This window comes from Danaus plexippus, assembly GCF_018135715.1.
Source record: "Danaus plexippus chromosome 16 unlocalized genomic scaffold, MEX_DaPlex mxdp_23, whole genome shotgun sequence".
Classification (NCBI taxonomy): Eukaryota; Metazoa; Arthropoda; class Insecta; order Lepidoptera; family Nymphalidae; genus Danaus; species Danaus plexippus.
The window spans coordinates 448,741-473,993 of record NW_026869851.1 but is presented as its reverse complement, the minus strand read 5'-3'; the positions used below and the strand labels follow the sequence as shown (position 1 = coordinate 473,993).

Sequence of the window (25,253 nt, the reverse complement as noted above, 5' to 3'; positions counted from 1 at the left end):
TAATTTGAATTAAAATATTACTGTTGAGAACATGTGCACACTTTTAAGAACCAAAATTTTGTTGTGACACTGAACATGTCACTGAATAACCCGGTATCTTATTATTTAAATGTATGTTAATCCTATATACACAAATATTATATAAAAGGACTCAGTAAAACAAATAAATTGCGATAATGAAAGTGTATTGTCACAACATAGTTTCAAATTGTTGGTTTGCCATTTGCCATTTGCCAGTGGACATTAAAATATAATTTATAATAGGAACAAAAACAGTTTTGAAAAATCCATAATAATTTTAGTTTTACTTCAGATTTGCAAATCCCCTCAGTACCGATTCTAAAATGTCGACATAAACATTGTCGGCATCGAATTTCTGTCTGAAGTTTTCGTAGTCCACTGGGTTGGTAGTTCTGAGTATCCTCAGGAAATGCCAGTAAGCACGTTTTTGGTACGGGTTGCATTTCTTGCAAATATTTTCAGTGGCTTCTTGAACTATACCTGAAATACATTTCACATTTCAACAGTTATACCAATGAGAAAGTATTTAATAATAAAATTGGCATTTAATTTGAAATTTTCAAATGAATTGTTCAAACAATCAAATAAAAATATTGACTAAAAATTTATTATTATTATGATTATTATTATTCTATTTCAACAATAAATAACTTTTTACAGTGAACGCACCTCCTTGAGGAAGTGTTTCATAATCGGATACACTCTCTGGTTGCCAATACAGTCATTGTATTACGAGTCTGTGCAAATCACGTTGAATAATAATTGCAGTAAAGTTACCTCGATAGGTTTGAAAGACAGGCGTGCAGGGTCCCCTGTCCAATAGGCAGTCTATTAAGCTATTAAATTCCTGAGGGTCTTTTTCCATCTTATCCATATCCAATGTAACAACATCATACAACTCGGGATCAGCAACCGCAAACGCGATTACAGCTAAGAATATTATTGTCTTCATTATGATGAAAAATCCGAAGAGTCACCTGAAAATGTATTTTATAAATTGAAGATAGTTATAAATAATTTTAGTATATTTATTATAATTATTATTAATTTAGATTTTTAGAAAATCCTTACCGATCTATCAAAGCCCAACTGTCTTGATTCTGTAAAAATGTTGAAAAGTAATTCGTATTTATACTCGGATCAGTAATAACAATATTTAATAACTATTAATTTGAAATTCATAAATAGCTATATTATGTAAAAAAAGATGATTTAGAAACGGTAATAAGCATAAAAAATATTAAACAAGAAATGTGTTAGTCATATATTTATATACTAAACAGATAAATAATTCCAATATACCTTTTATATATATATGAAGATTGAAGGTATTGTTTCTATGAATTATGATTTATATTTTATATTTCAAAACAAAATTTAAGGATTTGCTGTCATTAAACGGATAGCAAATCTGAAACACTTAACTAAGTAACAAAACGCCAAAAATTCCAAACATCATCTTGGAAAAGATGATTTAACAATACAAATCTTAGACCTGCCTCAAGGAAACCGGCTCTCAAATGACTCTCAGAGAGAGATACCGACGTCATACTTAAAACACAGGGATTAGAATTGGGGGCTGTCCGAGCGCGACATATTGGAACCGAGAATGGTATGCCAGCGTGTCGTGTTCGATCCCGTTGTACGGAGTTCCAGTGTGGGCCAGTGCCTTCTCGAAGCCGAACGTGATGTCGCTACAGTGAGCGCAGTGATTAAGGGGTGGAGGGTTGTACGTCGTTAATATCGCATTGTCTCCCACGAGGCCGTTAGCATGCTAGCTGGAAAGTCTTCTTGGGAGTTGGTAGCCCAGGATCTGGTGGAGGTGTATCGACGTGTATATGTGTGGGTGGACTGACGACAAGGTTTCTTGACTTTCCGGTTGGTGCAGTTTCTCTGGGGACTGACCACAAATTAACGGAGTACCCTCCGTTGGAAACGGAGCGTCGCCAAACTCTTTCTTTAAAAGTACATTTTGACAAGTAGACTTCCATTCAGTTTAAGACAAAAATGAAAACTAAGTAACAAGTAATATTTTTAACCTACTTCAAAAATCCATTTTTGGCGCTCAATACGTCTGTATCTTTTTATGTTCGTTACCTCATAATTTTCGACTATGTCAAGCGATTTAAAAGTTTTTTGTTTCATTTTAAAACTGGTGCTTTCTTTGTTCCCATTTCAGTTTAATCTAGTTCTAACAATGGCAACTATGAGAAAACCAATAAGTCTAATATTAGCATTAAGTATGCGTGTGACAAACGAACGAGTAACTTGAACGCGAGAGGATTTTGATTTATTTATATATAAGGGTAGACTTCACAAATGGTTCAATGATGTATATAACAAGGCCTGATAATGTCATCTTGCGAAAATGGAGGAAAATTCTTAACATGTGTAGGCATACAAAATACACATTAAGTAATGGTTACGTAAGGTGTATTATGTTTGAATTTAAGTGTTAGAAGACAGATTTTGTAATCTTTTTCTTTACCCACTTCAAAATAGGGTTAGGTTTCATATTCGTCGGAATCTTTATTTATGTGTGTTCCGCGATTATTCGATTACTCCTGGACTGATTCAAGAAATTCATTTTTTATCTATAACGTTGCATACTTCAGATGGTCTCATAGTCATCCAATCAGGTTTTTATATTGGGATCTTTTAAAAATTAAAATAAATCGAAACGAAATTTGGAAATCAATTCTTTGTATATAAATGCTCATTTGAAAAAGTCTAATAATAATTTCTAAATATCTGCACAAAAATCGACTAAACACCTAATGTAGATAAACGAACACTACTTTTTCTTTTCTTTCCAATAATTTAACTCAATACTTAACTCAATATAAACAATCTTTTATTATCTAAGTATCTTTTGAAGTGGTCTTTACTGTTGTGGTTGATTATAGAATCAAAAATAAATTTATATCATTTACCGTTTTCTATATGATAATATAGACAAGCAGCAGGTTCGTTTCAAATTTGGTTAGGTAGAGAGAGGAGCTTGGGCAGGGGAGGTGAGCGTTAAACGCGCGTTAGATAGGGGCCCCTCAAACCTACACCTGGGTCGCAAGTCCCAGGCACTGTTGAAGCTCCTCTCCCTGCAACGCGGTGGACCCGGCACCCGCACGTTGAATCCATGGAATGCTGAGAGGTTTCGTCTCTTCTAATTTCAGATAATCTAACATCATGAATACCGCAATATTCCTAATCGCGTATTAGTATCACTCGGTTAGATTGGATGAGGCCAAGTCTAGTAAAGATCCTAAGGAATTCGACATACTCGTTGACTGTTTACTGGATAAGGGACCTTGCTCGCATTTGTATAACAATTATAGATGTAAAAAAAAATTGCCAAATTGACGCCATTTATTATGAATACTGCATTTTCTTGTATTCCTTGAGACTGACATGATGTAAACTAATATTTCTAAAAGGAAGAGTATACTTTATAATTGCAACCGAACCACCCATTAAGTTGGCAATGATACCTTTATATTCAATTTGAGTAATGTTTTCATACTCAACACAAGTGCACTAAGACATTACCCAAAGGTGTCCTGTACAGTTTTGCTATTATTTTTTCTCAGTATTCATTTCTAAAATATTTGTGTCAATAATTGTTATAGACCTTAGTTTAAAGTTTTTATTACCTGTCCAATTGTAATATTGACGGAAACACCAAAGAACTTAAGAAATGGTTTCGTTACTAACTGTTTACAATATTCAATATCCATTATCGAATAATGTAGAAATGTAATATTATAGTTAGTTATCATTTATTAATTTACCTTGAATCATTTGTACCGTACTGGGATTTATCCTAGTAATAAAACCCAACGGGAAAGTCAAGAAAAATCAATTATCATCTAATGCTACTAGACAGAAGCTTAAGATGAATTTTAACTAGATAAGTATAACATAAATGACGAATATTAATAGGTTCGTGTATCGTAAAACGAGAAAAGCCAATCTCACAATGCATCCAGAATTAGAAATATCAGGGACATTATCCACATTTTATAATTTATAGCAATTGGATTCTTAAAATTTTATGCAGTAATCGGTAAACATATTAAACAATCAAATTCAACTAATAACATGCCAATTTTACAAATTCCTATTTTTCTTAATACCCATATGTATAGACTTAATTGTAACTTTTTAGTCATTGAATTTATAAGTTTATAAATTGTTAATATAATTTGACTGGAAAATTTTTCATTAGAAAATTTGACTATGAATTATTTTTATCCTCTAGCTGATACACACATACATATGTATGTGTATCTTAGGCAACGATACCTTCGAAAAAAGTTATTGTGCTGTTCAATATATTATAACTAGGTTGTAGGACAATAAGAGCATTGGAAAGCCTCACCACAATCGGCAGGTTGACTTCATCCCATAAAAGCTGAGGTAGAATGAAACCTCGAAACATGTTACAGTAGGATCGAACGTAATGCATAACATTAATGAGTTCTTTCCTTGTCTCTTTAATAAGAGGTGCCACAAGAGAAACGTTAGTAGTTTGTGGAACATACATCTGACTTGAAAATAATTTGAATTAAAATATTACTGTCAAGAACATGTGCGCACTTTTAAGAACCAAAATTTTGTTCTGACACTGAACATGTCACTGAATAACCCGGTATCTTATTATTTAAATGTATGTTAATCCTATATACACAAATATTATATAAAAGGACTCAGTAAAACAAATAAATTGCGATAATGAAAGTTTATTGTCACAACATAGTTTCAAATTGTTGGTTTGCCATTTGTCATTTGCCAGTGGACATTAAAATATAATTTATAATAGAAACAAAAACAGTTTTGAAAAATCCATAATAAATTTACTTTTACTTCAGATTTGCAAATCCCCTCAGTACCGATTCTAAAATATCGACATAAACATTGTCGGCATCGAACTTCTGTCTAAAGTTTTCGTAGTCCACTGGGTTGGTAGTTCTGAGTATCCTCAGGAAATGCCAGTAAGCACGTTTTTGGTACGGGTTGCATTTCTTGCAAATATTTTCAGTGGCTTCTTGAACTATACCTGAAATACATTTCACATTTCAACAGTTATACCAATGAGAAAGTATTTAATAATAAAATTGGCATTTAATTTGAAATTTTCAAATGAATTGTTCAAACAATCAAATAAAAATATTGATTAAAAATTTATTATTATTATGATTATTATTATTCTATTTCAACAATAAATAACTTTTTACAGTGAACGCACCTCCTTGAGGAAGTGTTTCATAATCGGATACACTCTCTGGTTGCCAATACAGTCATTGTATTACGAGTCTGTGCAAATCACGTTGAATAATAATTGCAGTAAAGTTACCTCGATAGGTTTGAAAGACAGGCGTGCAGGGTCCCCTGTCCAATAGGCAGTCTATTAAGCTATTAAATTCCTGAGGGTCTTTTTCCATCTTATCCATATCCAATGTAACAACATCATACAACTCGGGATCAGCAACCGCAAACGCGATTACAGCTAAGAATATTATTGTCTTCATTATGATGAAAAATCCGAAGAGTCACCTGAAAATGTATTTTATAAATTGAAGATAGTTATAAATAATTTTAGTATATTTATTATAATTATTATTAATTTAGATTTTTAGAAAATCCTTACCGATCTATCAAAGCCCAACTGTCTTGATTCTGTAAAAATGTTGAAAAGTAATTCGTATTTATACTCGGATCAGTAATAACAATATTTAATAACTATTAATTTGAAATTCATAAATAGCTATATTATGTAAAAAAAGATGATTTAGAAACGGTAATAAGCATAAAAAATATTAAACAAGAAATGTGTTAGTCATATATTTATATACTAAACAGATAAATAATTCCAATATACCTTTTATATATATATGAAGATTGAAGGTATTGTTTCTATGAATTATGATTTATATTTTATATTTCAAAACAAAATTTAAGGATTTGCTGTCATTAAACGGATAGCAAATCTGAAACACTTAACTAAGTAACAAAACGCCAAAAATTCCAAACATCATCTTGGAAAAGATGATTTAACAATACAAATCTTAGACCTGCCTCAAGGAAACCGGCTCTCAAATGACTCTCAGAGAGAGATACCGACGTCATACTTAAAACACAGGGATTAGAATTGGGGGCTGTCCGAGCGCGACATATTGGAACCGAGAATGGTATGCCAGCGTGTCGTGTTCGATCCCGTTGTACGGAGTTCCAGTGTGGGCCAGTGCCTTCTCGAAGCCGAACGTGATGTCGCTACAGTGAGCGCAGTGATTAAGGGGTGGAGGGTTGTACGTCGTTAATATCGCATTGTCTCCCACGAGGCCGTTAGCATGCTAGCTGGAAAGTCTTCTTGGGAGTTGGTAGCCCAGGATCTGGTGGAGGTGTATCGACGTGTATATGTGTGGGTGGACTGACGACAAGGTTTCTTGACTTTCCGGTTGGTGCAGTTTCTCTGGGGACTGACCACAAATTAACGGAGTACCCTCCGTTGGAAACGGAGCGTCGCCAAACTCTTTCTTTAAAAGTACATTTTTGACAAGTAGACTTCCATTCAGTTTAAGACAAAAATGAAAACTAAGTAACAAGTAATATTTTTAACCTACTTCAAAAATCCATTTTTGGCGCTCAATACGTCTGTATCTTTTTATGTTCGTTACCTCATAATTTTCGACTATGTCAAGCGATTTAAAAGTTTTTTGTTTCATTTTAAAACTGGTGCTTTCTTTGTTCCCATTTCAGTTTAATCTAGTTCTAACAATGGCAACTATGAGAAAACCAATAAGTCTAATATTAGCATTAAGTATGCGTGTGACAAACGAACGAGTAACTTGAACGCGAGAGGATTTTGATTTATTTATATATAAGGGTAGACTTCACAAATGGTTCAATGATGTATATAACAAGGCCTGATAATGTCATCTTGCGAAAATGGAGGAAAATTCTTAACATGTGTAGGCATACAAAATACACATTAAGTAATGGTTACGTAAGGTGTATTATGTTTGAATTTAAGTGTTAGAAGACAGATTTTGTAATCTTTTTCTTTACCCACTTCAAAATAGGGTTAGGTTTCATATTCGTCGGAATCTTTATTTATGTGTGTTCCGCGATTATTCGATTACTCCTGGACTGATTCAAGAAATTCATTTTTTATCTATAACGTTGCATACTTCAGATGGTCTCATAGTCATCCAATCAGGTTTTTATATTGGGATCTTTTAAAAATTAAAATAAATCGAAACGAAATTTGGAAATCAATTCTTTGTATATAAATGCTCATTTGAAAAAGTCTAATAATAATTTCTAAATATCTGCACAAAAATCGACTAAACACCTAATGTAGATAAACGAACACTACTTTTTCTTTTCTTTCCAATAATTTAACTTAATACTTAACTCAATATAAACAATCTTTTATTATCTAAGTATCTTTTGAAGTGGTCTTTACTGTTGTGGTTGATTATAGAATCAAAAATAAATTTATATCATTTACCGTTTTCTATATGATAATATAGACAAGCAGCAGGTTCGTTTCAAATTTGGTTAGGTAGAGAGAGGAGCTTGGACAGGGGAGGTGAGCGTTAAACGCGCGTTAGATAGGGGCCCCTCAAACCTACACCTGGGTCGCAAGTCCCAGGCACTGTTGAAGCTCCTCTCCCTGCAACGCGGTGGACCCGGCACCCGCACGTTGAATCCATGGAATGCTGAGAGGTTTCGTCTCTTCTAATTTCAGATAATCTAACATCATGAATACCGCAATATTCCTAATCGCGTATTAGTATCACTCGGTTAGATTGGATGAGGCCAAGTCTAGTAAAGATCCTAAGGAATTCGACATACTCGTTGACTGTTTACTGGATAAGGGACCTTGCTCGCATTTGTATAACAATTATAGATGTAAAAAAAAAAATTGCCAAGTTGACGCCATTTATTATGAATACTGCATTTTCTTGTATTCCTTGAGACTGACATGATGTAAACTAATATTTCTAAAAGGAAGAGTATACTTTATAATTGCAACCGAACCACCCATTAAGTTGGCAATGATACCTTTATATTCAATTTGAGTAATGTTTTCATACTCAACACAAGTGCACTAAGACATTACCCAAAGGTGTCCTGTACAGTTTTGCTATTATTTTTTCTCAGTATTCATTTCTAAAATATTTGTGTCAATAATTGTTATAGACCTTAGTTTAAAGTTTTTATTACCTGTCCAATTGTAATATTGACGGAAACACCAAAGAACTTAAGAAATGGTTTCGTTACTAACTGTTTACAATATTCAATATCCATTATCGAATAATGTAGAAATGTAATATTATAGTTAGTTATCATTTATTAATTTACCTTGAATCATTTGTACCGTACTGGGATTTATCCTGGTAATAGCGCCTGACAGGAAAGTCAAAAAAAATCAATTATCATCTAATGCTACTGGACAAAAGCTTAAGATGAATTTTAACTAGATAAGTATAACATAAATGACGAATATTAATAGGTTCGTGTATCGTAAAACGAGAAAAGCCAATCTCACAATGCATCCAGAATTAGAAATATCAAGGACATTTTATCCACATTTTATAATTTATAGCCATTGGATTCTTCAAATTTTATGCAGTAATCGGTAAACATATTAAACAATCAAATTCAACTAATATCATGCCAACTTATACAAATTCCTATTTTTCTTAATACCCATATGTATAGACTTAATTGTAACTTTTTAGTCATTGAATTTATAAGTTTATAAATTGTTAATATAATTTGACTGGAAAATTTTTCATTAGAAAATTAGACTATGAATTATTTTTATCCTCTAGCTGATACACACATACATATGTATGTGTATCTTAGGCTACGATACCTTCGAAAAAAGTTATTGTGCTGTTCAATATATTATAACTAGGTTGTAGGACAATAAGAGCATTGGAAAGCCTCACCACAATCGGCAGGTTGACTTCATCCCATAAAAGCTGAGGTAGAATGAAACCTCGAAACATGTTACAGTAGGATCGAACGTAATGCATAACATTAATGAGTTCTTTCCTTGTCTCTTTAATAAGAGGTGCCACAAGAGAAACGTTAGTAGTTTGTGGAACATACATCTGACTTGAAAATAATTTGAATTAAAATATTACTGTCAAGAACATGTGCGCACTTTTAAGAACCAAAATTTTGTTCTGACACTGAACATGTCACTGAATAACCCGGTATCTTATTATTTAAATGTATGTTAATCCTATATACACAAATATTATATAAAAGGACTCAGTAAAACAAATAAATTGCGATAATGAAAGTTTATTGTCACAACATAGTTTCAAATTGTTGGTTTGCCATTTGTCATTTGCCAGTGGACATTAAAATATAATTTATAATAGTAACAAAAACAGTTTTGAAAAATCCATAATAATTTTACTTTTACTTCAGATTTGCAAATCCCCTCAGTACCGATTCTAAAATGTCGACATAAACATTGTCGGCATCGAACTTCTGTCTGAAGTTTTCGTAGTCCACTGGGTTGGTAGTTCTGAGTATCCTCAGGAAATGCCAGTAAGCACGTTTTTGGTACGGGTTGCATTTCTTGCAAATATTTTCAGTGGCTTCTTGAACTATACCTGAAATACATTTCACATTTCAACAGTTATACCAATGAGGATGTATTTAATAACAAAATTGGCATTTAGTTTGAAATTTTCAAATGAATTGTTCAAACAATCAAATAAAAATATTGATTAAATAATAGTAATTATTATTATTATTATTATGTTTATTCTATTTCAACAATAAATAACCTTTTACAGTGAACGCACCTTCTTGAGAAAGTGTTTGATAATCGGATATACTCTCTGGTTGCCAATACAGTCATTGTATTACGAGTCTGTGCAAATCACGTTGAATATTAATTGCAGTAAAGTTACCTCGATAGGTTTGAAAGACAGGCGTGCAGGGTAACCTGTCCAATAGGCAGTCTATTAAGCTATTAAATTCCTGAGGGTCTTTTTCCATCTTATCCATATCCAATGTAACAACATCATACAACTCGGGATCAGCAACCGCAAACGCGATTACAGCTAAGAATATTATTGTCTTCATTATGATGAAAAATCCGAAGAGTCACCTGAAAATGTATTTTATAAATAGAAGATATTTATAAATAATTTTAGTATATTTATTATTTTTAATTTAGATTTTTAAAAAATCCTTACCGATCTATCAAAGCCCAACTGTCTTGATTCTGTAAAAATGTTGAAAAGTAATTCGTATTTATACTCGGATCAGTAATAACAATATTTAATAACTATTAATTTGAAATTCATAAATAGCTATATTATGTAAAAAAGATGATTTAGAAACGGTAATAAGCATAAAAAACATTAAACAAGAAATGTGTTAGTCATATATTTATATACTAAACAGATAAATAATTCCAATATACCTTTTATATATATATGAAGATTGAAGGTATTGTTTCTATGAATTATGATTTATATTTTATATTTCAATCCAAAATTTAAGGATTACCTGTCATTAAACGGATAGCAAATCTGAAACACTTAACTAAGTAACAAAACGCCAAAAATTCCAGACATCATCTTGGAAAAGATGATTAAACGAAACAAATCTTAGACCTGTCTCAAGGAAACCGGCTCTCGAATGACTCTTAGGAGAGATACCGACGTCATACTTAAAACACAGGGATTAGAATTGGGGGCTGTCCGAGCGCGACATATTGGAACCTAGAATGGTATGCCAGCGTGTCGTATTCGATCCCGTTGTACGGAGTTCCAGTGTGGGCCAGTGCCTTCTCGAAGCCGAACGTGATGTCGCTACAGTGAGCGCAGTGATTAAGGGGTGGAGGGTTGTACGTCGTTAATATCGCATTGTCTCCCACGAGGCCGTTAGCATGCTAGCTGGAAAGTCTTCTTGGGAGTTGGTAGCCCAGGATCTGGTGGAGGTGTATCGACGTGTATATGTGTGGGTGGACTGACGACACGGTTTCTTGACTTTCCGGTTGGTGCAGTTTCTCTGGGGACTGACCACAAATTAACGGAGTACCCTGCGTTGGAAACGGAGCGTCGCCAAATTCTTTCTTTAAAAGTACATTTTTGACAAGTAGACTTCCATTCAGTTTAAGACAAAAATGAAAACTAAGTAACAAGTAATATTTTTAACCTACTTCAAAAATCCATTTTTGGTGCTCAATACGTCTGTATCTTTTTATGTTCGTTACCTCATAATTTTCGACTATGCCAAGCGATTTAAAAGTTTTTTGTTTCATTTTAAAACTGGTGCTTTCTTTGTTCCCATTTCAGTTTAATCTAGTTCTAACAATGGCAACTATGAGAAAACCAATAAGTCTAATATTAGCATTAAGTATGCGTGTGACAAACGAACGAGTAACTTGAACGCGAGAGGATTTTGATTTATTTATATATAAGGGTAGACTTCACAAATGGTTCAATGATGTATATAACAAGGCCTGATAATGTCATCTTGCGAAAATGGAGGAAAATTCTTAACATGTGTAGGCATACAAAATACACATTAAGTTACGTAAGGTGTATTATGTTTGCATTTAAGTGTTAGAAGACAGATTTTGTAATCTTTTTCTTTACCCACTTCAAAATAGGGTTAGGTTTCATATTCGTCGGAATCTTTATTTATGTGTGTTCCGCGATTATTCGATTACTCCTGGACTGATTCAAGAAATTCATTTTTTATCTATAAGGTTGCATACTTCAGATGGTCTCATAGTCATCCAATCAGGTTTTTATATTGGGATCTTTTAAAAATTAAAATAAATCTAAAAGAAATTGGGAAATCAATTCTTTGTATATAAATGCTCATTTGAAAAAGTCTAATAATAATTTCTAAATATCTGCACAAAAATCGACTAAACACCTAATGTAGATAAACGAACACTACTTTTTCTTTTCTTTCCAATAATTTAACTTAATACTTAACTCAATATAAACAATCTTTTATTATCTAAGTATCTTTTGAAGTGGTCTTTACTGTTGTGGTTGATTATAGAATCAAAAATAAATTTATATCATTTACCGTTTTCTATATGATAATATAGACAAGCAGCAGGTTCGTTTCAAATTTGGTTAGGTAGAGAGAGGAGCTTGGACAGGGGAGGTGAGCGTTAAACGCGCGTTAGATAGGGGCCCCTCAAACCTACACCTGGGTCGCAAGTCCCAGGCACTGTTGAAGCTCCTCTCCCTGCAACGCGGTGGACCCGGCACCCGCACGTTGAATCCATGGAATGCTGAGAGGTTTCGTCTCTTCTAATTTCAGATAATCTAACATCATGAATACCGCAATATTCCTAATCGCGTATTAGTATCACTCGGTTAGATTGGATGAGGCCAAGTCTAGTAAAGATCCTAAGGAATTCGACATACTCGTTGACTGTTTACTGGATAAGGGACCTTGCTCGCATTTGTATAACAATTATAGATGTAAAAAAAAAAATTGCCAAGTTGACGCCATTTATTATGAATACTGCATTTTCTTGTATTCCTTGAGACTGACATGATGTAAACTAATATTTCTAAAAGGAAGAGTATACTTTATAATTGCAACCGAACCACCCATTAAGTTGGCAATGATACCTTTATATTCAATTTGAGTAATGTTTTCATACTCAACACAAGTGCACTAAGACATTACCCAAAGGTGTCCTGTACAGTTTTGCTATTATTTTTTCTCAGTATTCATTTCTAAAATATTTGTGTCAATAATTGTTATAGACCTTAGTTTAAAGTTTTTATTACCTGTCCAATTGTAATATTGACGGAAACACCAAAGAACTTAAGAAATGGTTTCGTTACTAACTGTTTACAATATTCAATATCCATTATCGAATAATGTAGAAATGTAATATTATAGTTAGTTATCATTTATTAATTTACCTTGAATCATTTGTACCGTACTGGGATTTATCCTGGTAATAGCGCCTGACAGGAAAGTCAAAAAAAATCAATTATCATCTAATGCTACTGGACAAAAGCTTAAGATGAATTTTAACTAGATAAGTATAACATAAATGACGAATATTAATAGGTTCGTGTATCGTAAAACGAGAAAAGCCAATCTCACAATGCATCCAGAATTAGAAATATCAAGGACATTTTATCCACATTTTATAATTTATAGCCATTGGATTCTTCAAATTTTATGCAGTAATCGGTAAACATATTAAACAATCAAATTCAACTAATATCATGCCAACTTATACAAATTCCTATTTTTCTTAATACCCATATGTATAGACTTAATTGTAACTTTTTAGTCATTGAATTTATAAGTTTATAAATTGTTAATATAATTTGACTGGAAAATTTTTCATTAGAAAATTAGACTATGAATTATTTTTATCCTCTAGCTGATACACACATACATATGTATGTGTATCTTAGGCTACGGATACCTTCGAAAAAAGTTATTGTGCTGTTCAATATATTATAACTAGGTTGTAGGACAATAAGAGCATTGGAAAGCCTCACCACAATCGGCAGGTTGACTTCATCCCATATAAGCTGAGGTTGAATGAAACCTCGAAACATGTTACAGAAGGATCGAACGTAATGCATAACATTAATGAGTTCTTTCCTTGTCTCTTTAATAAGAGGTGCCACAAGAGAAACGTTAGTAGTTTGTGGAACATGCATCTGACTTGAAAATAATTTGAATTAAAATATTACTGTTGAGAACATGTGCACACTTTTAAGAACCAAAATTTTGTTGTGACACTGAACATGTCACTGAATAACCCGGTATCTTTTATTGAAATTTATGTTAATCCTATATACACAAATATTATATAACAGGACTCAGTAAAACAAATAAATTGCGATACTGAAAGTTTATTGTCACAACATATTTTCAAATTGTTGGTTTGCCATTTGCCATTTGCCAGTGGTCATTAAAATATTTTATAATTTATAATAGGAACAAAAACAGTTTTGGAAAATCCATAATAAATTTACTTTTACTTCAGATTTGCAAATCCCCTCAGTACCGATTCTAAAATGTCGACATAAACATTGTCGGCGTCGAACTTCTGTCTAAAGTTTTCGTAGTCCACTGGGTTGGTAGTTCTGAGTATCCTCAGGAAATGCCAGTAAGCACGTTTTTGGTACGGGTTGCATTTCTTGCAAATATTTTCAGTGGCTTCTTGAACTATACCTGAAATACATTTCACATTTCAACAGTTATACCAATGAGAAAGTATTTAATAATAAAATTGGCATTTAATTTGAAATTTTCAAATGAATTGTTCAAACAATCAAATAAAAATATTGACTAAAAATTTATTATTATTATGATTATTATTATTCTATTTCAACAATAAATAACTTTTTACAGTGAACGCACCTCCTTGAGGAAGTGTTTCATAATCGGATACACTCTCTGGTTGCCAATACAGTCATTGTATTACGAGTCTGTGCAAATCACGTTGAATAATAATTGCAGTAAAGTTACCTCGATAGGTTTGAAAGACAGGCGTGCAGGGTCCCCTGTCCAATAGGCAGTCTATTAAGCTATTAAATTCCTGAGGGTCTTTTTCCATCTTATCCATATCCAATGTAACAACATCATACAACTCGGGATCAGCAACCGCAAACGCGATTACAGCTAAGAATATTATTGTCTTCATTATGATGAAAAATCCGAAGAGTCACCTGAAAATGTATTTTATAAATTGAAGATAGTTATAAATAATTAAAGTATATTTATTATAATTATTATTAATTTAGATTTTTAGAAAATCCTTACCGATCTATCAAAGCCCAACTGTCTTGATTCTGTAAAAATGTTGAAAAGTAATTCGTATTTATACTCGGATCAGTAATAACAATATTTAATAACTATTAATTTGAAATTCATAAATAGCTATATTATGTAAAAAAAGATGATTTAGAAACGGTAATAAGCATAAAAAATATTAAACAAGAAATGTGTTAGTCATATATTTATATACTAAACAGATAAATAATTCCAATATACCTTTTATATATATATGAAGATTGAAGGTATTGTTTCTATGAATTATGATTTATATTTTATATTTCAAAACAAAATTTAAGGATTTGCTGTCATTAAACGGATAGCAAATCTGAAACACTTAACTAAGTAACAAAACGCCAAAAATTCCAAACATCATCTTGGAAAAGATGATTTAACAATACAAATCTTAGACCTGCCTCAAGGAAACCGGCTCTCAAATGACTCTCAGAGAGAGATACCGACGTCATACTTAAAACACAGGGATTAGAATTGGGGGCTGTCCGAGCGCGACATATTGGAACCGAGAATGGTATGCCAGCGTGTCGTGTTCGATCCCGTTGTACGGAGTTCCAGTGTGGGCCAGTGCCTTCTCGAAGCCGAACGTGATGTCGCTACAGTGAGCGCAGTGATTAAGGGGTGGAGGGTTGTACGTCGTTAATATCGCATTGTCTCCCACGAGGCCGTTAGCATGCTAGCTGGAAAGTCTTCTTGGGAGTTGGTAGCCCAGGATCTGGTGGAGGTGTATCGACGTGTATATGTGTGGGTGGACTGACGACAAGGTTTCTTGACTTTCCGGTTGGTGCAGTTTCTCTGGGGACTGACCACAAATTAACGGAGTACCCTCCGTTGGAAACGGAGCGTCGCCAAACTCTTTCTTTAAAAGTACATTTTTGACAAGTAGACTTCCATTCAGTTTAAGACAAAAATGAAAACTAAGTAACAAGTAATATTTTTAACCTACTTCAAAAATCCATTTTTGGCGCTCAATACGTCTGTATCTTTTTATGTTCGTTACCTCATAATTTTCGACTATGTCAAGCGATTTAAAAGTTTTTTGTTTCATTTTAAAACTGGTGCTTTCTTTGTTCCCATTTCAGTTTAATCTAGTTCTAACAATGGCAACTATGAGAAAACCAATAAGTCTAATATTAGCATTAAGTATGCGTGTGACAAACGAACGAGTAACTTGAACGCGAGAGGATTTTGATTTATTTATATATAAGGGTAGACTTCACAAATGGTTCAATGATGTATATAACAAGGCCTGATAATGTCATCTTGCGAAAATGGAGGAAAATTCTTAACATGTGTAGGCATACAAAATACACATTAAGTAATGGTTACGTAAGGTGTATTATGTTTGAATTTAAGTGTTAGAAGACAGATTTTGTAATCTTTTTCTTTACCCACTTCAAAATAGGGTTAGGTTTCATATTCGTCGGAATCTTTATTTATGTGTGTTCCGCGATTATTCGATTACTCCTGGACTGATTCAAGAAATTCATTTTTTATCTATAACGTTGCATACTTCAGATGGTCTCATAGTCATCCAATCAGGTTTTTATATTGGGATCTTTTAAAAATTAAAATAAATCGAAACGAAATTTGGAAATCAATTCTTTGTATATAAATGCTCATTTGAAAAAGTCTAATAATAAATTCTAAATATCTGCATAAAAATCGACTAAACACCTAATGTAGATAAACGAACACTACTTTTTCTTTTCTTTCCAATAATTTAACTTAATACTTAACTCAATATAAACAATCTTTTATTATCTAAGTATCTTTTGAAGTGGTATTTACTGTTGTGGTTGATTATAGAATCAAAAATAAATTTATATCATTTACCGTTTTCTATATGATAATATAGACAAGCAGCAGGTTCGTTTCAAATTTGGTTAGGTAGAGAGAGGAGCTTGGACAGGGGAGGTGAGCGTTAAACGCGCGTTAGATAGGGGCCCCTCAAACCTACACCTGGGTCGCAAGTCCCAGGCACTGTTGAAGCTCCTCTCCCTGCAACGCGGTGGACCCGGCACCCGCACGTTGAATCCATGGAATGCTGAGAGGTTTCGTCTCTTCTAATTTCAGATAATCTAACATCATGAATACCGCAATATTCCTAATCGCGTATTAGTATCACTCGGTTAGACTGGATGAGGCCAAGTCTAGTAAAGATCCTAAGGAATTTGACATACTCGTTGACTGTTTACTGGATAAGGGACCTTGCTCGCATTTGTATAACAATTATAGATGTAAAAAAAAAATTGCCAAGTTGACGCCATTTATTATGAATACTGCATTTTCTTGTATTCCTTGAGACTGACATGATGTAAACTAATATTTCTAAAAGGAAGAGTATACTTTATAATTGCAACCGAACCACCAATTAAGTTTGGCAATGATACCTTTATATTCAATTTGAGTAATGTTTTCATACTCAACACAAGTGCACTAAGACATTACCCAAAGGTGTCCTGTACAGTTTTGCTATTATTTTTTCTCAGTATTCATTTCTAAAATATTTGTGTCAATAATTGTTATAGACCTTAGTATAAAGTTTTTATTACCTGTCCAATTGTAATATTGACGGAAACACCAAAGAACTTAAAAATTGGTTTCGTTACTAACTGTTTACAATATTCAATATCAATTATCGAATAATGTAGAAATGTAATATTATAGTTAGTTATCATTTATTAATTTACCTTGAATCATTTGTACCGTACTGGGATTTATCCTGGTAATAGCGCCTGACAGGAAAGTCAAAAAAAATCAATTATCATCTAATGCTACTGGACAAAAGCTTAAGATGAATTTTAACTAGATAAGTATAACATAAATGACGAATATTAATAGGTTCGTGTATCGTAAAACGAGAAAAGCCAATCTCACAATGCATCCAGAATTAGAAATATCAAGGACATTTTATCCACATTTTATAATTTATAGCCATTGGATTCTTCAAATTTTATGCAGTAATCGGTAAACATATTAAACAATCAAATTCAACTAATATCATGCCAACTTATACAAATTCCTATTTTTCTTAATACCCATATGTATAGACTTAATTGTAACTTTTTAGTCATTGAATTTATAAGTTTATAAATTGTTAATATAATTTGACTGGAAAATTTTTCATTAGAAAATTAGACTATGAATTATTTTTATCCTCTAGCTGATACACACATACATATGTATGTGTATCTTAGGCTACGGATACCTTCGAAAAAAGTTATTGTGCTGTTCAATATATTATAACTAGGTTGTAGGACAATAAGAGCATTGGAAAGCCTCACCACAATCGGCAGGTTGACTTCATCCCATATAAGCTGAGGTTGAATGAAACCTCGAAACATGTTACAGAAGGATCGAACGTAATGCATAACATTAATGAGTTCTTTCCTTGTCTCTTTAATAAGAGGTGCCACAAGAGAAACGTTAGTAGTTTGTGGAACATGCATCTGACTTGAAAATAATTTGAATTAAAATATTACTGTTGAGAACATGTGCACACTTTTAAGAACCAAAATTTTGTTGTGACACTGAACATGTCACTGAATAACCCGGTATCTTTTATTGAAATTTATGTTAATCCTATATACACAAATATTATATAACAGGACTCAGTAAAACAAATAAATTGCGATACTGAAAGTTTATTGTCACAACATATTTTCAAATTGTTGGTTTGCCATTTGCCATTTGCCAGTGGTCATTAAAATATTTTATAATTTATAATAGGAACAAAAACAGTTTTGGAAAATCCATAATAAATTTACTTTTACTTCAGATTTGCAAATCCCCTCAGTACCGATTCTAAAATGTCGACATAAACATTGTCGGCGTCGAACTTCTGTCTAAAGTTTTCGTAGTCCACTGGGTTGGTAGTTCTGAGTATCCTCAGGAAATGCCAGTAAGCACGTTTTTGGTACGGGTTGCATTTCTTGCAAATATTTTCAGTGGCTTCTTGAACTATACCTGAAATACATTTCACATTTCAACAGTTATACCAATGAGAAAGTATTTAATAATAAAATTGGCATTTAATTTGAAATTTTCAAATGAATTGTTCAAACAATCAAATAAAAATATTGACTAAAAATTTATTATTATTATGATTATTATTATTCTATTTCAACAATAAATAACTTTTTACAGTGAACGCACCTCCTTGAGGAAGTGTTTCATAATCGGATACACTCTCTGGTTGCCAATACAGTCATTGTATTACGAGTCTGTGCAAATCACGTTGAATAATAATTGCAGTAAAGTTACCTCGATAGGTTTGAAAGACAGGCGTGCAGGGTCCCCTGTCCAATAGGCAGTCTATTAAGCTATTAAATTCCTGAGGGTCTTTTTCCATCTTATCCATATCCAATGTAACAACATCATACAACTCGGGATCAGCAACCGCAAACGCGATTACAGCTAAGAATATTATTGTCTTCATTATGATGAAAAAATCTGGAGAGTTCACTTAAAAAATTATTTAATAAATAGAAGGTAGTTATAAATAAGTTTAGTATATTTATTATTAATAAATTCGATTTTTAGCAAATCCTTACCGATCTATTAAAGCCCAACTGTCTTGATTCTGTAAAAATGTTGAAAAGTAATTCGTATTTATACTCGGATCAGTAATAACAATATTTAATAACTATTAATTTGAAATTCATAAATAGCTATATTATGTAAAAAAGATGATTTAGAAACGGTAATAAGCATAAAAAACATTAAACAAGAAATGTGTTAGTCATATATTTATATACCAAACAGATAAATAATTCCAATATACCTTTTATATATATATGAAGATTGAAGGTATTGTTTCTATGAATTATGATTTCTATTTTATATTTCAATCCAAAATTTAAGGATTAACTGTCATTAAACGGATAGCAAATCTGAAACACTTAACTAAGTAACAAAATGCCAAAATTTCCAAACATCATCTTGGAAAAGATGATTAAACAAAACAAATCTTAGACCTGCCTCAAGGAAACCGGCTCTCAAATGACTCTTAGGAGAGATACCGACGTCACACTTAAAACACAGGGATTAGAATTGGGGGCTGTCCGAGCGCGACATATTGGAACCTAGAATGGTATGCCAGCGTGTCGTTTTCGATCCCGTTGTACGGAGTTCCAGTGTGGGCCAGTGCCTTCTCGAAGCCGAACGTGGTGTCGCTTCAGTGAGCGCAGTGAGTTAAGGCGTTGAGGGTTGTAGGTCGTGAATATCGCATTGTCTCCCACGAGGCGGTTTGCATGCTAGCTGGATAGTCTTCCTGGGAGTTGGTAGCCCAGGTTCTGGTGGAGGTGTATCGACCTGTATATTTGTGGGTGGACCGACGACACTGTTCCTTGACTTTCTGGTTGGTGCAGTTTCTCTTGGGACATAATTACAGTTTCGGAAGGTATTTGTGCCACATTGCGTGTCACTTTTGCACTTGCTCGGATGACATTCCTGACCACAAATTACCGGAGTGCCCTGCGTGGGAAACGGAGCGTCGCCAAATTCTTTCTTAAAAAGTACATTTTTGACAAGTAGACTTCCATTCAGTTTAAAACGAAAATGAAAACTAAGTAACAAGTAATATTTTTAACCTACTTCAAAAATCCATTTTTGATGCTCAATACGTCTGTATCTTTTTTGTTTTAATTTTAAAACTGGTGCTTTCTATGTTCCCATTTCAGTTTAATCTAGTTCTAACAATGGCAACTATGATAAAACCAATAAGTCTAATATTAGCATTAAGTATGCGTGTGACAAACGAAAGAGTAACTTGAACGCGAAAGGATTTTAATTTATTTATATATAAGGGTAGACTTCACAAATGGTTCAATGATGTCTATAACAGGGCCTGATAATGGCATCCCGCGAAAATGGAGGAAAATTCTTAACATGTGTAGGCATACAAAAAACACATTAAGTAATGGTTACGTAAGGTGTATTATGTTTGAATTTAAATCTTAGAAGACAGATTTTGTAATCTATGGATTTACCCACTTCAAAATAGGATTAGGTTTCATATTCGTCGGAATCTTTATTTATGTGTCATCATCATCATCATCATCAGCCTATCGGAAGCCCACTACTGAGCATAAGCCTCTTCTCGCATGGAGAAGGTGTGTATTTATGTGTGTTCCGCGATTATTCGAATACTCCTGGACCGATTCAAGAAATTCATTTTTTATCTATAAGGTTGCATATTTGAGGTGGTCTCATAGAGTAATCCAGTCAGGTTTTTATATTGGGATCTTTTAAAAATTGAAAGAAATTGAACAAAAATTGGGAAATCAATTCTTTGTATATAAATGCTCATTTGAAAAAGTCTTATAATAAATTCTAAATATCTGCATAAAAATCGACTAAACACCTAATGTAGATAAACGAACACTACTTTTTCTTTACTTTCCAATAATCTAATTTAATACTTAACTAAATATAAACAATCTTTTATTATCTAAACATCTTTTGAAGTGTTTTTTACTGTTGTGGTTGATTATAGAATCAAAAATAAATTTATATCATTTAACGTTTTCTTTATGATAACATAGACCCCGAGCAGGTTCGTTTCAAATTTGGTTAGGTAGAGAGAGGAACTTGGACAGAGGAGGTGAGCGTTTAACGAGCGTTAGATAGTGGCCCCTCAAACTTACACCTGGGCCGCAAGTCCCAGGCACTGTTGAGCCTCCTCTCCCTGCAACGCGGTGGACCCGGCACCCGCACGGTGAATCCATGGAATGCTGAGAGGTTTCGTCTCTTCTAATTTCAGATAATCTAACATCATGAAAACCGTAATATTCCTAATCGCGTATTAGTATCACTCGGATAAACTGGCTGAGCCCAATTCTAGTAAAGATCCTGTACATTTTTGCTATTATTTTTTCTCAGTATTCATTTCTACAATATTTGTGTCAATCATTGTTATAGAACTTAGTTTAAAGATTTTATTACCTGTGGAATTGTAATATGTCAATATGACGGAAACACCAAAGAACTTAAGAATTGGTTTCGTTACTAACTGTTTACAATATTCAATATCAATTATCGAATAATGTAGAAATGTAATATTATAGTTAGTTATCATTTATTAATTTACCTTGAATCATTTGTACCGTACTGGGATTTATCCTAGTAATAAAACCCAACGGGAAAGTCAAAAAAAATCAATTATCATCTAATGCTACTAGACAGAAGCTTAAGATGAATTTTAACTAGATAAGTATAACATAAATGACGAATATTAATAGGTTCGTGTATCCTAAAACGAGAAAAGCCAATCTCACAATGCATCCAGAATTAGAAATATCAGGGACATTATCCACATTTTATAATTTATAGCCATTGGATTCTTCAAATTTTATGCAGTAATCGGTAAACATATTAAACAATCAAATTCAACTAATATCATGCCAACTTTTACAAATTCCTATTTTTCTTAATACCCATATGTATAGACTTAATTGTAACTTCTTAGTCATTGAATTTATAAGTTTATAAATTTTTAATATAATTTGACTGGACAATTTTTCATTAGAAAATTTGACTGTAAATTCTTTTTATCCTAGAGGATTTGTATGTGTATCTTAGGCTACGGATACCTTCGAAAACAAGTTATTGTGCATTTCAACATCTTATAACTAGATTGTAGGACAATAAGAGCATTGGAAAGCCTCACCACAATCGGCAGGTTGACTTCATCCTATAAAAGCTGAGGTAGAATGAAACCTCGAAACATGTTACAGAAGAATCGAACGTAATGCATAACATTAATGAGTTCTTTCCTTGTCTCTTTAATAAGAGGTGCCACAAGAGAAACGTTAGTAGTTTGTGGAACATGCATCTGACTTGAAAATAATTTGAATTAAAATATTACTGTTGAGAACATGTGCACACTTTTAAGAACCAAAATTTTGTTGTGACACTGAACATGTCACTGAATAACCCGGTATCTTTTATTGAAATTTATGTTAATCCTATATACACAAATATTATATAACAGGACTCAGTAAAACAAATAAATTGCGATAATGAAAGTTTATTGTCACAACATAGTTTCAAATAGTTGGTTTGCCATTTGCCAGTGGACATTAAAATATAATTAATAATAGGCACAAAAATAGTTTTGAAAAATCCATAATAATTTTACTTTTAATTTAGATTTGCAAATCCCCTCAGTACCGATTCTAAAGTGTCGATATAAACATTGTCGGCATCGAACTTCTGTCTAAAGTTTTCGTAGTCCACTGGGTTGGTAGTTCTGAGTATCCTCAGGAAATGCCAGTAAGCACGTTTTTGTTGCGGGTTGCATTTCTTGCAAATATTTTCAGTGGCTTCTTGAACTATACCTGAAATACATTTCACCTTTCACCAGTTATACCAATGAGGATGTATTTTATTACGAAATTGGCATTTAGTTTGAAATCTTCAAATGAATTGTTCAAACAATCAAATAAAAATATTGATTAAATAATAATTATAATAATTATTATTATGTTTATTCTATTTCAACAATAAATAACCTTTTTACAGTGAACGCACCTTCTTGAGAAAGTGTTTGATAATCGGATATACTCTCTGGTTGCCAATACAGTGATAGTATGTTACGAATCATGTTCAATAATAATAGCTGTATAATTACCTCGATGGATTCTAAAGAAAGGCGTGCAGGGTCCCCTGTCCAATAAGCAGTCTACCAAGCTCTTAAATTGCTGAGGGTCTTTTTCCATCTTATCCATATCCAATTTAACAACATCATAGAACTCGGAATCAGCAACCGCAAACGCGATTACAGCTAAGAATATTATTGTCTTCATTATGATGAAAAAATCCGGAGATTTCACTGAAAAATTTATTTAATAAATAGAAGGTAGTTATAAATAATTTTAGTATATTTATTATTATTAATTTAGATTTTTAGAAATTCCTTACCGATCTATCAAAGCCCAACTGTTTTGATTCTGTAAAAATGTTGATAAGTAATTCGTATTTATACTCGGATCAGTAATAACAATTTTTAATAATTATTAATTTGAAATTCATAAATAGCTATATTATGTAAAAACGATGATTTAGAAACGGTAATAATCATAAAAAACATTAAACAAGAAATGTTTTAGTAATATATTTATATACCAAACAAATAAATAATTCAAATATACCTTTTCTATATATGAAGATTGAAGAGGTATTGTTTCTATGGATTATTATTTATATTTAATATTTCAAAACAAATTGAAGGATTAACTTTCATTAAACAGATACCAAATCTGAAACACTTAACTTGGTAATAAAACGCAAAAAATTCCTAACATCATCTTGGAAATTTCTGTCCACATATTACCAGAGTGCCCAGCGGGGGAAACGAAGCATCGCCAATTGTCCTTCGTGATTGGCGCGGACCTTTCGCTGCGGGCAGTAGTTCAGATTATGGTCGGTTAGAGAGTCTGGACGATGGAGATCTCCTTCTGTGAGGTTGTCATCTTGCGGAAGGAGGTCACCGAAGGAGAAATGGAAGGTGAAGGCCTGGTCGTAGGCAGCAGGCTTATGCCCACTGAATGCCTCCCAGTTAGAGGAGCCTGCGGGTGTTGGAGGGCGAAATCCGACTCCTGGTGATCGAGATCAAGTTGAGAGCGGCATGTGCCGGTACTTCACTCTAGAGAAGGATAGGAAGGTGTGGGGTGGAGCCCACCACTCTCACCGAAGGAGGAGTCCTCAGAGACTCATAGGTCGTGAAGGTATGAATGGCATGACGTCCCAGTTACACTAGGTTACGCACCGCCCGAGGAGGCAATCTCTCGTGGTGAAATGCTGCTGGCGGTCTCCTTAGACATTTCAAACGCCTTCAACACGCTCGTGGGAGACTATTAAAGCATCCCCTGATCACCACCATGTTCCACGCTATCTATGTGACATGGTTGCCGACTACTTTTTTGAACGGGAGGTGACTTACCCAATTAAAGACGGCACCTGGCATAAACGAGCAATGTCATGTGGTGTTCCACAGGGCTCGGTCCTTGGGTCCCTACTATGGAACAATGGATACGATTGGATGTTGCGTGGGTCCTTACTGCCGGGCTTGAACGTTATTTGCTACGCTGATGACACATTGGTGACAGCACGTGGCCCAAATCACCGAGTGGCAACGGTATTGGCCACGGAATCGAGTGTTGCAGATAGTGCACCGAACAAGGGCTCTGGGGCTCAGTGTAGCCCTTCATAAATCTGAGGCACTTGCTTTTCATGGGCCTCGGAACCAGCCCCCATCAAATAATAAGATTGTTGTGGATGGTTCCTCCATTGTCATTGGGCCCTGTATCAAATATCTGGGGCTTGTCTTGGACAGTCGATTGACGTTTTTGGAACATTTTCAAGCGCTTGGCCCCAAGACTAGTGGCTGCAGC

The 25,253-nt window shown here is 33.4% G+C and overlaps 6 protein-coding genes across 6 annotated transcripts; all 6 read right to left on the bottom strand.

Annotated features, from left to right (window-relative positions):
- Window positions 1-224: 224 nt before the first annotated feature.
- Window positions 225-1,116, bottom strand: LOC133320275 (ejaculatory bulb-specific protein 3-like). The gene is made up of 3 exons (XM_061528179.1): window positions 1,093-1,116; window positions 799-998; window positions 225-501 (listed from the first exon to the last, which is right to left on the bottom strand). The coding sequence occupies exons 2-3, from the start codon at window positions 971-973 to the stop codon at window positions 305-307; spliced, it is 372 nt and encodes a 123-aa protein (XP_061384163.1). The 5' UTR covers window positions 974-998; window positions 1,093-1,116; the 3' UTR covers window positions 225-304.
- A 3,666-nt stretch (window positions 1,117-4,782) lies between these two features.
- LOC133320274 (ejaculatory bulb-specific protein 3-like) lies at window positions 4,783-5,692 on the bottom strand. The gene is made up of 3 exons (XM_061528177.1): window positions 5,669-5,692; window positions 5,375-5,574; window positions 4,783-5,077 (listed from the first exon to the last, which is right to left on the bottom strand). Exons 2-3 carry the CDS (start codon window positions 5,547-5,549, stop codon window positions 4,881-4,883), a joined length of 372 nt encoding a protein of 123 aa, XP_061384161.1. The 5' UTR covers window positions 5,550-5,574; window positions 5,669-5,692; the 3' UTR covers window positions 4,783-4,880.
- Window positions 5,693-9,382: 3,690 nt separating this feature from the next.
- LOC116772063 (ejaculatory bulb-specific protein 3-like) lies at window positions 9,383-10,274 on the bottom strand. Its single transcript, XM_032664095.2, has 3 exons — window positions 10,251-10,274; window positions 9,963-10,162; window positions 9,383-9,659 (listed from the first exon to the last, which is right to left on the bottom strand). The coding sequence occupies exons 2-3, from the start codon at window positions 10,135-10,137 to the stop codon at window positions 9,463-9,465; spliced, it is 372 nt and encodes a 123-aa protein (XP_032519986.2). The 5' UTR covers window positions 10,138-10,162; window positions 10,251-10,274; the 3' UTR covers window positions 9,383-9,462.
- Window positions 10,275-14,030: 3,756 nt separating this feature from the next.
- LOC133320282 (ejaculatory bulb-specific protein 3-like) lies at window positions 14,031-14,853 on the bottom strand. Its single transcript, XM_061528195.1, has 3 exons — window positions 14,830-14,853; window positions 14,536-14,735; window positions 14,031-14,238 (listed from the first exon to the last, which is right to left on the bottom strand). Exons 2-3 carry the CDS (start codon window positions 14,708-14,710, stop codon window positions 14,042-14,044), a joined length of 372 nt encoding a protein of 123 aa, XP_061384179.1. The 5' UTR covers window positions 14,711-14,735; window positions 14,830-14,853; the 3' UTR covers window positions 14,031-14,041.
- A 3,764-nt stretch (window positions 14,854-18,617) lies between these two features.
- LOC133320277 (ejaculatory bulb-specific protein 3-like) lies at window positions 18,618-23,809 on the bottom strand. The gene is made up of 3 exons (XM_061528186.1): window positions 23,782-23,809; window positions 19,123-19,323; window positions 18,618-18,825 (listed from the first exon to the last, which is right to left on the bottom strand). The coding sequence occupies exons 2-3, from the start codon at window positions 19,295-19,297 to the stop codon at window positions 18,629-18,631; spliced, it is 372 nt and encodes a 123-aa protein (XP_061384170.1). The 5' UTR covers window positions 19,298-19,323; window positions 23,782-23,809; the 3' UTR covers window positions 18,618-18,628.
- Window positions 22,972-23,687, bottom strand: LOC133320284 (ejaculatory bulb-specific protein 3-like). The gene is made up of 2 exons (XM_061528209.1): window positions 23,492-23,687; window positions 22,972-23,198 (listed from the first exon to the last, which is right to left on the bottom strand). Exons 1-2 carry the CDS (start codon window positions 23,664-23,666, stop codon window positions 23,002-23,004), a joined length of 372 nt encoding a protein of 123 aa, XP_061384193.1. The 5' UTR covers window positions 23,667-23,687; the 3' UTR covers window positions 22,972-23,001.
- Window positions 23,810-25,253: the final 1,444 nt, after the last annotated feature.

Excerpts from the sequence above, each read along its gene's own strand:
- LOC116772063 (XM_032664095.2), bottom strand. The coding sequence starts at position 10,137 with ATGAAGACAATAATATTCTTAGCTGTAATCGCGTTTGCGGTTGCTGAT. Across the intron at positions 9,660-9,962 it reads TGTCTTTCAAACCTATCGAG|GTATAGTTCAAGAAGCCACT; the intron begins GTAACTTTACTG and ends AATGTATTTCAG.
- LOC133320277 (XM_061528186.1), bottom strand. The coding sequence starts at position 19,297 with ATGAAGACAATAATATTCTTAGCTGTAATCGCGTTTGCGGTTGCTGAT. Across the intron at positions 18,826-19,122 it reads TGTCTTTCAAACCTATCGAG|GTATAGTTCAAGAAGCCACT; the intron begins GTAACTTTACTG and ends AATGTATTTCAG.
- LOC133320284 (XM_061528209.1), bottom strand. The coding sequence starts at position 23,666 with ATGAAGACAATAATATTCTTAGCTGTAATCGCGTTTGCGGTTGCTGAT. Across the intron at positions 23,199-23,491 it reads TTTCTTTAGAATCCATCGAG|GTATAGTTCAAGAAGCCACT; the intron begins GTAATTATACAG and ends AATGTATTTCAG.
- LOC133320282 (XM_061528195.1), bottom strand. The coding sequence starts at position 14,710 with ATGAAGACAATAATATTCTTAGCTGTAATCGCGTTTGCGGTTGCTGAT. Across the intron at positions 14,239-14,535 it reads TGTCTTTCAAACCTATCGAG|GTATAGTTCAAGAAGCCACT; the intron begins GTAACTTTACTG and ends AATGTATTTCAG.
- LOC133320275 (XM_061528179.1), bottom strand. The coding sequence starts at position 973 with ATGAAGACAATAATATTCTTAGCTGTAATCGCGTTTGCGGTTGCTGAT. Across the intron at positions 502-798 it reads TGTCTTTCAAACCTATCGAG|GTATAGTTCAAGAAGCCACT; the intron begins GTAACTTTACTG and ends AATGTATTTCAG.
- LOC133320274 (XM_061528177.1), bottom strand. The coding sequence starts at position 5,549 with ATGAAGACAATAATATTCTTAGCTGTAATCGCGTTTGCGGTTGCTGAT. Across the intron at positions 5,078-5,374 it reads TGTCTTTCAAACCTATCGAG|GTATAGTTCAAGAAGCCACT; the intron begins GTAACTTTACTG and ends AATGTATTTCAG.